An 11,971-nucleotide genomic window follows, 5' to 3' on the forward strand; every position below is an offset into this window, starting at 1 on the left:
GTGGGCTCAGTTAAGTTTAACCACTTCGACAGATGGACTTAATTCAAGTCTACTTTTTAATAATTGAATTTTAACAAAAAAATTTGTATACTCATACTTAGTTTACATTAACAAATAATTTATTGGTCTAAATAAAATATAGAATATACTTTGAAGTTGTCTTTTTTGTTTTGAAGGATTTAATAAATCCGGTACTAAATTTCTTCTTTGGAAGGATTAAAGTCAGAGTGGGACTGAGCGAGAGTGAGCTCAGTAGGGGATGGTGGAATGAAGCAGATGAGTCGAATTTCGAGGGGACATCTTCCGGCGGGAGCGGCGCCGCTACCTTCGGCGCTGCTCCGGCGGGGAAAAGCGCTCTCCGGAGTTCCATCCGGCGAAGGCGAAGAGATCTCGGATCTGATCTCAAGGCCGCGCCGGGGCTACTCGGTCTCTTCTTATGGCGAAGCTGATGGTGAGCGCATTTTCATTCTCGTTTGTATTCTCCCTTATTTCAGTTGTAGTTGATTTAAGATTCAAAATGTGGGAGGATTGATTTGAAAATTAAGGATCGGATCAGTTTTTCTTAATCTTTGATCTATTTTGCTTGTTAGTTCTGATATTGGCGTCGTTTGGTAGGGTTCAAGTGAGCTGGTTGATCTTGTTAGAGCAAGAGAGTGGTTAGATCTCAATGAATCTTTTAACGAGTTTATTTAGAAGAAATTCGGTCATATTCTTTTGAACAGAGAAGCGCAAGTTGAACTTAATTAGAGAGTATTTCTGAGAGTTTTAATGGATTTCTTGTAATGTTTCCTTGTGAATTTTCTTATTCTCTGGGCGAAATATGAGTCTTGCGGGTGATTCAACAATTGGTACTCATGGCCGACTTAGAGCTGACCCGACTCATCCCAGCTGGTGAAGATTTTGCACAAGCTTCGAGTTATAGGGGGGTTCAAGTTGGTTCTTTATGAAAGATTTCGTGAAGCGGACTAATCATAATAGTTTGATTACATTATCCAAACAAATATGGGTATACATTGAGATTTTAACTTGGAATTTGTAAATTTTCTGCTGAAAAGTCCTGTTGATCTGCTCTTGGAATGCGTATTGCTCGCTCGTTCATAAATGAATATTTGCTACTGTGATTTGCAGTTTCTTTTCTACTATTTGAGCTGCTAAATTCACGATATTTGCAGTGCTGAATAGAATGGAGAAGAAGGCATCCGTTGGAATGGCTAAAGCAGGGAGGAGCGCCGCAGAGGAATTCTTACCGGTGGAAATTGGAAAGCATGACTATGATTGGTATCATCCAAACTTTATCTAGATATTTTGTCCTATATTTTCTTAATCTTGAGTTTTAATGTTTAAAAGTTATTATTTTGGAAACACTGGCATTCCAACAGATGTGCATTTGAAGTCAAACAACGTGTGCATTGACTTTAAATGTGTATGTGCAGTTCTCATGCTAGTCATTATGGTGTTAGGAAATCCTTTTGTTGTTGAGTTTTGTTACTAATTAGGGCCTCATTTGAGAAGCCGGCAAAGTTCCGTTCCGTTGTAGTGATTGCCATTGCATAGATTTGCTTTCATTTGATAAAACAGTATCTCCCGTAGTTGTTTCAATAGAACGACAATTCTTCGCCGTTTTAGATTGAAGATGGCAATGTTCGTTCAATGGACGTAAGCTTCGTTGGACGATGAAGGCTCCTTCAAACGAGCCCTGGTGGTTTTTATATAGGGAAAAAAAAACTTCCAAAAAATTTATGGACTTTCTGCAAGATTGAAGCTTGTTTGATAATTTTGACTTGGTATAATTATTGTAATTTAATAGTTGTTAATTTTGATTTGGAACTATGCAAGAATTTTGTTGAAAGATTTAGCCATATAATCAATGGCGAACCAGATCTCAAAACATAGGTGCAGCAAAATCAAAATTTAAGGGTTGTCGAGTATTTAAGTTTAAGATACTGATTCCTTTGAACAAGAAAATGATGTTAAGTTGGAAAATCTGCACCATTTACGTCTCTAAAAAGCCATACATTTCTCTGCCAATTCTCTTGCTAATTTCCATGAATCATCAATTTCTTCCTCATAAACAGGCTCCTTACTCCTCCTGGAACACCTCTCTTCTCTTCCGTGGATTCTGCCGACCACCAGCCGCCACCTTCTTCTCAAAGAAGCACCTCCAATCTCAGATCATCCTCACTTCTAAAACCCTCAAGGGTATGCCTTTTATATTCCCTTCATCATAACATCAACAAGAAATTCTTTCATTATACTTCCAACGCCAACAGCTTTACCTTTCAGGCCAAGAACATAACACCATTTTATCCTTTCTTCCATTTCAGCTCTCTGCTCATTCTGAGAACACCAGCCATGGCCCAAGAATGGCCAGAAGCAGCTCAACTACGCGTGCCTCTCTCTCTACCAGCAAAACTCCCTCTTCAGTGTTAAACACCAGCACAGCTTCAGTAAACTCTCGCCCCACCACCCCAGCCAACAGGGTCCGAACTCCTGCCACCACCATCCCGCGGCCCGCCACATCCCATTCAACCACTCCTGCTAGGACTCGGCCCGCAGCCGAAAAACCTCAGCCCATTGTGCAAATCTCCCGCCCCTCAACGCCAACCACCCGGGCCCACTTCACCGCCTCCTCGATCAGTTCAAGCCCTATTCCGGCCCGCCCAACCAGCCGGCCTTCAACTCCAACCCACCGGCCTCTACCTCCTGCCTCCAATTCCCGCCTGAGCTCTCCGGCAAGAAGCCGAGCTTCAGCACGGCTAACTGTTTCCCCTAACCTCCCTCTTGATGCTCCCCCCAATCTGAGACCTATTTCTGCTGGGAGGCAAAGGGCGGGAATGGAGCTAACGCCCCGAGGGAATTCAAAAGTTGAAGTTTTGGGTGGTGAGATGAGCTCTTCGAGGAGGGCATTGTCTCCAGCGGTGGCTCGGGGACAAACTGCTGACAATCCGGCGAAGGGCAGGTTGAACGGGCATCAGGACGGTTTGAAGCTGGCCGGGAATCAGAAGCTGATGGTTACAGAGAAGAAGGTGAAGCCTGCTATGGGAATGGAAACCGGTGGTTATGGCCGCACCATGTCGAAGAATTCACTCAACATGGCCATCAAGCATATGGTATGCCACTTTCACAATTCATTCTGCCTTAGCATCTAGTTTTCATCCTCCATTTTCAAAATTTATAATCGCAATATTTTTGTTGTCATGTTAAAATTTTAAGTTTTTTGTTAGTACATATTAAAGTTTAGGTGGTAGATTATGCATCCATTTTATGAATGCATTTTTCTACATATTGTTATTCATGTCCAAATCATTTCGGTCCATTTTTTACTTAATAGCCTATAACAATCTCACATCATCTCTCAAATATAATCATTTACTAATCTATATCCTTCTTTTGCCATATATTCACTTGATTTTTACATCTCATATCTTAATTTTCATGTTTACATGTATACGCTTTGTTGCTTTGAACTCATGTATGAAAATATTTATTTGACTTATAAAAAGTGGTAATAGTATTATTTTTGATCTGATAGTACGTGAGCTATGTAAAGCATTAGAATTGTGCGCTATGTATGTAAATGCCCTCGTAGTTTTATAATTTAGTTATCAAGAAATCCATATAGTCCCACCCATTTCCCATTAACTTGCCACACCCATGCCCATTAACTTGCTATCATACAAAAATTCGCTCTTTTTAGGACATTCGACAAGGCATGAGCGGCCTGCGAGGTGCCTCCCTCTTCCCTCACAGCATACGCTCCTCCACCGCCGCTAAAGCGGTCGCCGCCGCCACTAACTTAAGGAATAAGCCGGCTTCAAGAGCCGAGCCTCCGCCCGCCACACACAAGAACAAAATCACAAACCATACCAATCATGATAATGAATACATGCCCAAGAACTTGGATTCATTCGAGGGCGAAGAGTCTAAAAGAATTGATATGAAGGTCTATGGAGGCTCAATCCTCCTTAAAGAAGATCAAAGGAGTTTGAATTGGCTTCAAAACTTTGATGAGAAGGCTAATGAGACCCATTTGTTTGATCATGGATTTGATCCAAACTTTCATCCCTATGTAACCATCCCCACCACCTTGTAAATTTGTAGCCACTTTATTAATCCCACTTATGTAATAAGATGGAGGATGTTTCCATTTTTATTTTAGTGAATTGATTTTTTGCTTGAATCAAATTGTGATCACGATTAATGAGTCATGTTTAGATTTAAGGGTTTGTTTGGGGCAGCTGCAACTTATTAAAAATCAGTTGTGAAGTTGCTGAAAAATAATCTAATATTCAAAAATCTGTTGTGGCTATTATAATTTTTTTTCTAAAATTTAGACCGCAACTTGAAAGCTGTCACTGCACCTAGTCAGGACAAGTGGGAAAACACAGATTTCAGCGGCAGTTTTTTGAAAAAACTCTCAAAATGCAATTTACCCAAATAGACAACACTACGATGCGGTGCTGCACTGCCGCCCCAAATGAAACCTTAATTGATATTGGATCGAGCCAAATTCTGATTTTTGCAATCGACTTATCAAATTTATTTTATTCATGCTCGACAACTAAAAATAAAATTTATTGTCGAAAAAAATTATGGCATGTTATGAGAGGAAGGATTGTTGTTGTTTTGGTCCATTATATGTGCTTTATGGAGAATGATTTTTTAAGTTTTTTTTTTTTTTTTTTTTTTTTTTTTTTTTTTTTTTCATTCCATGTTATTCAATTAAGATTTACATACATACCATACCCCCTCAATTCCTATGTATTTACATATATAACACCTCAAAATCATTTTTTACATATATGACAATTAACCTATGCATGCAAAAAGTGTATTTCACTTCTTAAAAGTTAAAAGGACGGTATTTTTATGTGATAAAAATGGTATTTAAGTGTTGGATATGTAAATACATAGGAATTAAGGGGAATGCATGTAAAGGCCCCATTATATAAATTATATTGGATAAATAATTATTATATAAAGGATAAATAATTAATTTTTTTTTAATTAATAACATAATAAAAGTGACTTGTTCTTAGGTTATTATAAATAAATATATTTTATAAAATAAAATTAGAAAATAAAAATCAATCCCATACAATCCCTTAAATTTTTGCTGCATTATTCAAATAGATAAATAATAAGCAAAATTCAATCAATTTATGTAATAAACAACTATCAATCCCAACCGTTCAATTTATTTTGGATGGCTATGATTAACCCCCCCGTCCAATTTTCCCAAAACTTCTCTTTCCCACTCAATTGATCATGCCAGAACCAGTGTTCAACTGAAGAACTGATGAACCGGTCCAGTTTGCAGAGAACCGAATGGTTTAAATATTATCTAAATATTACCCAATTGAACATAGAGATTGTGTAATACATACATATATATATATAGGAAACAAAATTTTGAACATTTTTGTTAAAATTTTGAGTGGAAAAGTTCAAAGCGGTTTTAAAATATAACATATAAAAACGGAGGGTTCGACCCTTAAAAAATGTGTGTTTTTGCCACGACATCAAGTTTACAAGCTTGCTGAAAACTTCCCAAAATAAAGCTTCAACGTGTCATAGATAAACTTACATTTTTATCATCTAAACCTTAAATCTCTCCTTCTTTCTCTCTCTAAACAACTTCCTATAAAACAATCATGGGAGTTGCCATCTTAAACTCCGAAGAGAGAACAAAAAAATTCTAAGCGAAAAGAAGTTCATAATGGATCAGATCACCCTTGAGCTCCAATCATTCAAGCTCCATCTTACCATCCCCCCGAATCGGCGATCCCGTCTCCCACAAAGAATGACATTAGTCTACCTTCCTAGAAAATGATGAAACTCCATTGGCAGTTAACGACGCCAACATCCCTGCTAATAAGGAGGCTCTAATAGAGCTTTGTCGCGTTCGATCGACCGATCGACAAAATATCACTCATGAATCAGATGTCGTGTTTGCAAGTTCAGATCAAGTCTGTATTGGCAAATTGTTGGCAATGGGCTTCGCTTTGAGGTTTGGATCCAAGGAGAGAAAGCATTACAAGGGATTTTCCGACGAGGTGCAAAATGGGAGTTGGGCTGTGAAGAAATCAAGCTGTCGGAATGGGCTGAGATAACTGTAGTGACAAAACAAGGGCTTTTGATGCGAGAGCGGGTGAAGCAAAGGAGAAAAAAAATTTATCCTTCATTGTCGACAATAACGGAGGAAGATGAGATGGTGCCAGAAAATAAGAAAAAAGATATGGGAGGATTTGATGGTTCCGATCAAGTGAAGGAAAAGAGGAAGGAAGATGGAGATGGAACGGCGAGAATAAATATTAGTTGGGCTTTAAATGTGGGAGTTTGGGTAGCATGCATAGGAGTTGGGTTTTTTGTTTCGAGATCTTGTTTGAAGAGATTTGTAGGCTTGAAGTTATTTTGAGAATATATATATATAATATATATATATATATATATATATATGTATAGTTCTCTTCATTATTTTTTTTTCTAGAGAGGGATCATTGCTTACATACCAATATATGTGAACAATTTTAATATCTGTTATATTTTACCATTTGTTTCTTTCCCAAATAATATCTTACTGTTGCAATATTTACCTTTCATGGCCCTGCCTTTTGGCTTCTTTTCTCTGTCCAACATTAACCCTTATGTGGCCCTAAGTAGGGTTGTAAACGAGCCGAACATGAGCGAGCCCAAGCTCAGCTCTTGTTCGGCTCGTTTATATTTCGAGCTCAAAAAGGGTGTTCGTGTTCGGCTCGTTTGCTTAATGAGCCGAGCACGAGTTGTTCACGAACAAAGAGACGTATTGCCAACCATAATCACGTAGTCATGAGACGTTGAGGATTGGGGCATGATTTAAAAATTATTGTTTAAGTTAAAACATCATTTGATCTAATTTAATAATTTTTATTATATTTTCTTAATTAATACTTTTAATTGATTATGAATCTTCGTATCCTTATAGTCAATTAATTTTTTTTTAAAAAATACTCTTCATCAATATATATATATATATACAGTATTTCGAGCCAAAACGAGCCGAACACAAATGAACAAATCTTTGTTTGTGTTTTGCTCATTAACTTAGCGAACGAGCAGAGCACGAGCTTCTTAACGAGCCTAACACGAGTTGTTCGTGAATAACAAGCCATTTTGACAGCATTAGCCCTAAGTACCTTAGTTGACAAAAAATAGCCTCCCATGGCAATTAAAAGATACCAAACCTAAGAGCTTCAATGAGAGAATACATCCCCATTTTTCGTCAGAGAATTCTCCATCCTTGCTGCAAAACTCTAACCCAGGCATTAATTTCTCTGTTTGCACTGAAACTCATCAAAACCCGAAACAAAACACCAAATTAGCTTGATAAAGCCGCACAACGCAATTTCTCATTAAAAACCCTACATCCCGCAGCCTCCAACTCCATTTTAGACCAAACTGTGGCCATCTTTGATCGAACTCAAACGAGTTGGGAAGACCTCCAATTGACTCTTCTGGGAGCTTCGTGGACTCAAGATGAACCTTATCAACCATCCCAATTGAAGAAAAAGCTCCTAGGCTAAGGTAAAAATCAAAATCTCAGAGTCTTCTCTCGATATTGGTCCTTTGTGAAATAAAGTTTATATTCATGATTATCTAGTTGTGTGGTGCTCGTCGCTGGAGTCGCCGCCTCGGCCGATGCGATGTCGATGTCACTCTTGTTGTTATCGTGTCTTTGTCGTGGAGTCGCCAGTTTGTTTCTTCTGTGATTTTGATCGTGAGACTGGTAGCTAGGAAGAAGGTATAGGTGGTTTGCTTCTTCCTGGCTTACGACAAAAGGTGCAATCCTTCTTCCTTTGTGTTGTTTTGGTGGGAGAACGCAAGGATTATCTCTCAATTTTGGGAGTTTTCTCTTATGATTCTCGGGTAGAAAGAAGAAGAGAGAATGAAGTGAAGGATAGGAGAGATTTCTCTTGTAATTGTCGAAACGATCAACTGATGTAAAATTCTCAAATAGTAAAATCATTTGCAACTTTGTGGACGTAAGCAATTTGCCGAATCACGTAAATCTGTGTTCCACTGTGTACTATTTTCTGGTGTGAATTTTCTCGTTACAATTTTTTTTCTTTCTTCATTGTTAGTTTTTTCTATTTTTCTATATACCACAAAAACTAGTATCAAAGTCGTTCCGAATCTGAGGAAGAATGATGACTGCAGATGAAGTGATGGTTTCAGGTATCGAGAAATTTGATATCATAGATTTTGGTTAGTGGATAATGCAGATAGAGTACTACCTCTATGAGAAGAAACTTCATCTTCAATTATTTGAGAAAAAACCTGAAAGAATGGATGAGAATGAATGAAATTTGTTGAATCGACAAATTTTAGGGGTTATTCGATTGACCTATCGAGGTCCGTCACACACAACGTCGTCAAGAAAAAGAATACTGCATACCTTATGATAGCCTCGTCAGGTATGTTTCTATATAAACATTTGCTAGTTAAACTTCTTTATAAATCAATATAAACATTTGATATGCTATTCGCAGGGAACTATATTATTATCATATCAATATTATTTCATATTATACAACCGCCACAAGAGACACCGTCTAAAAATTTGTATCAATTAAGACATCAATATCAGTATTATTTTCTTTTTATATGCATGGGTTCATTAGTATTCCCCACTAGTACAATCAAGAAGTGCTTCATCATAGTCAGTCATGCACATACAAGCAGTCAATATAAATAAATGTGTTCATCACATTCAATCATATTATATAAAATATACACTAAAATGCATGAGTAAATAGCTACAACATTATGACCAATAAAGAAATGAATAACTCAATCAGAATAAAGCATCTAAAAATATCATCAACTGCAAACATACTTTTGAAGAAACAAATTATTACTATAATTTAAAAGTATAAGTACTCACCTGATGACACTTAATTTGCTATGGGACTTGACATTGATTCTTCTAAATATTGAAAGCCAAACATAAACATAATATTTAATTAATTTATTATTTTAAGTATACTATTACTTTTAATTTTCTTTATTTATTATGTTTAATTTTCTATTCAATAAATATATTTAAATATCTTATCATTATTAAAATTAATTAAATAATTAACTAAAAACTATTCTTTCCTAACCAGACTCGACCCACACACGAGCACCACACGCGAAGGAGGTCTCCTTCTTCCTCCTTCGTCGATCTCTCATTTTGACCTAGAGAAGCGCACAGAGGGACATCTTCTCGCTTTGTCTTCCTCTGCAAAACACCCACGTTGGCGCGTCGTTGCCAGACACTGACGTAGCCCCTCCTCTCCTCCTTTGTGATGCTCCTTCCTCGTCCCGAGGCTAGGCTGGATTCCTCTTCATGAAGCTCGACGAAGCAGCACACCTTCTTCCTATTATCTGCTTGTCACCACTGCATATCCTTCGACTTTCTTTTTTTGCGGACACCGTGTCTCAACCCTAGCTGTGCAATCCTAGACGTCACCGTTCAACTTTCCTGGTAAGTCGTCAGGGTTTCTTTTACATCTCAATCCCCCTCTCTCGTGTCAGTTTATAGGCGAACATACCTATTCGATTTCCCGACCCTTTCGCTTCTTCTCCCCCCTCTTTGGATTCTCGAGCTTCTCAATACTTCTTCCCCTTCTATTTGGTTTCTTACATGCTCACCTCTTCTTTCTTTGACTCTTTGTTGCCCGACTCCTCGCATTGGTTTTTCTTGTGTCATCTCCTTTGGTTAAAAAAAAAGAAGGTTACAAAATCCATAGATGGTGTAACAATAAACCCCAAAGACAATGTAATGACACACTTCGAAGATAATGTAACGACACATCCCGCAAACTGTGCAATGACAGGCCCTAATGATGGTGTAACAACGTACCTTACATACGGTTAATGACATACTCTTGATCGAGATCATGAATAATGGCGTATTAAGGATTCAGTCACAACTATCTAAAATAACTGCTTCGAACTATCATATCCATAATAAAATGAAGTCCTCTCTTCGCAACTCTCCACTATGATCAACATGATCAACTACAGTCTACGTGCTCCATACCTCATTGCATCTCTCTACTCTGACCTCTAATATTACGAACGTTATCGAAGCTTGCCACTATGACCTATATGACCATCTATGATTGATATGGTCCACAACTCATGCAACTCTTAGATCCAGCCTCTGCGGCCTACCTATATTATTACAACTCATCATTATGACCTATGTGACCAATTACAACGTATGTGTTACACAACTCACGTAGCTCACGACTTCAGCCTCTGCAACCTACAGAAGTTATCACAGTCATCATTATGATCTACATGACCAATTAGAACCTACATTGTCCACAACTCATGCAACTCCCAACTTTGGCAATTACAACTTACGGACATTATTACAACCCACTACTTTGACCTGTGAGACCAACATCAGACTTCATGTTTCACAGCTTATACAGCTCCCATATCTTACCTCTGTGGCCTGGAAACATAATTATAGCTCTCCACTATGACCTACGTCGCAACTCATGCAGCTCCTTACTATGACTTTTATGACCAACCGACTCTCCCAAAGCAATCATATATGACCTACATGACCAACTGCTCAATAAATTTCAAATAAGACATCTTCTACAAATTGGAGCTACAATCACCACCTACAACATTCTTGACGAGCTACTACTTTTTTTGGATTAATATCAATCAAAAAAGCATTTTTTTCACTGTAAAATATATTTTTGTATAAATATTATTCTCATTAGGAAATATAACATTACTAAAATGTGTGACATGAGTCAAGACAATTAGTGAGCACATGTGGCAAAAATAATGTCCAAATAAGGATTGAGATGGAGCACATGCAATGATGATACCACTGAGATATTCTTACATACATACATGCAAAAATTGGGGGTATGTATGCAAGTTGATCATCCTGAAAAAAAATCTGATTATGAAATCAATCCTAATTCAAATTGGATTGGGATATCCTAACCCATACTTTTTGCCATGTGAAGTATATTTCTTGGGTTTGTAACTACTTCAAAATTAAATTTAAAAATTTATGTAAAAAAGGGAGTTCATGCTATGATAAAAAAAAACAGAAAATTTTATATCTAATTGCTATACAACATCAACAAATTTATCATTTGACAAGAATCCTGATGTATGACCCAAATTTTGAGGCAACTTTTTGAGAAAAAATTGTTCGAACTTCAATTAAAAATCATTCAAAACCTTGATTTCGGTAAACTTACGGTCAAACTGAATGGCTTGACAAAACGGAGCTGATGATTCCAAAATTGGTCCAATCCGAGTCAAATAAAGCCCGAATCAAGCCTTTAAATCACTTTTGGATGATTTAAGTGCGTAATTGGAAGATCTAAACAAATTCCAAATCTGACAACCTTATAATCTAACCAAGCATCTCAACAAGTCAAATCCAAAAAGGCGCTCAAATATTCATCAGATGTCGTCCGATCGAGGGAATATCACCAGGCCATCCGCTGGAGTGATATGAATTTCTTTCATATTTGCAAAGATGCCTCCCCCAAACAATATAAATAGATTCCTACCACGCTTTTGAGAGGGGAGGGGGAAACCTTGGGCTAAAGAAAACTAAAGCTTGAAGGAGAAGTTGAAGTCCAGCAACGCTTATACACCGCAGATTCGATGAATGCCTCTCATTCCTGCAGCCACCGATCACTATCGATCGCCGCACTTCAGCCATCATTGCCTGCCTTGTTGCAATGAAAACCCTTGCGGAATCATGGCGTGAGCTGCAAAATCATGACGTAGATTGCAGAGTAATGAGATATTATGCAGAAAAAGACACCTCACATATGGTGCAACAAAGCCTCCCGAAGATAGAATAACAATGTACCCCAAAGAAAGTGACTTTTACAGAACTACTGAAGCTCTCTCTTTACAACCCGCCGCTATAACTAATGTGACAAACTACAAC

At 37.7% G+C, this 11,971-nt stretch overlaps 1 protein-coding gene and 1 pseudogene across 1 annotated transcript; both read left to right on the forward strand.

Annotated features, from left to right (window-relative positions):
- The first annotated feature begins 221 nt into the window (after window positions 1-221).
- LOC110031293 (increased rDNA silencing protein 4-like) lies at window positions 222-4,138 on the forward strand. The gene is made up of 5 exons (XM_020734424.1): window positions 222-451; window positions 1,173-1,278; window positions 2,076-2,199; window positions 2,325-3,110; window positions 3,698-4,138. Exons 1-5 carry the CDS (start codon window positions 268-270, stop codon window positions 4,091-4,093), a joined length of 1,596 nt encoding a protein of 531 aa, XP_020590083.1. The 5' UTR covers window positions 222-267; the 3' UTR covers window positions 4,094-4,138.
- A 1,581-nt stretch (window positions 4,139-5,719) lies between these two features.
- On the forward strand, window positions 5,720-6,418 carry LOC110031273 (annotated as a pseudogene).
- The last annotated feature ends 5,553 nt before the right edge of the window (window positions 6,419-11,971 follow it).

The sequence above is a fragment of the Phalaenopsis equestris genome, unplaced genomic scaffold, assembly GCF_001263595.1.
Source record: "Phalaenopsis equestris unplaced genomic scaffold, ASM126359v1 Scaffold000800, whole genome shotgun sequence".
In the NCBI taxonomy this organism is placed as follows: Eukaryota; Viridiplantae; Streptophyta; class Magnoliopsida; order Asparagales; family Orchidaceae; genus Phalaenopsis; species Phalaenopsis equestris.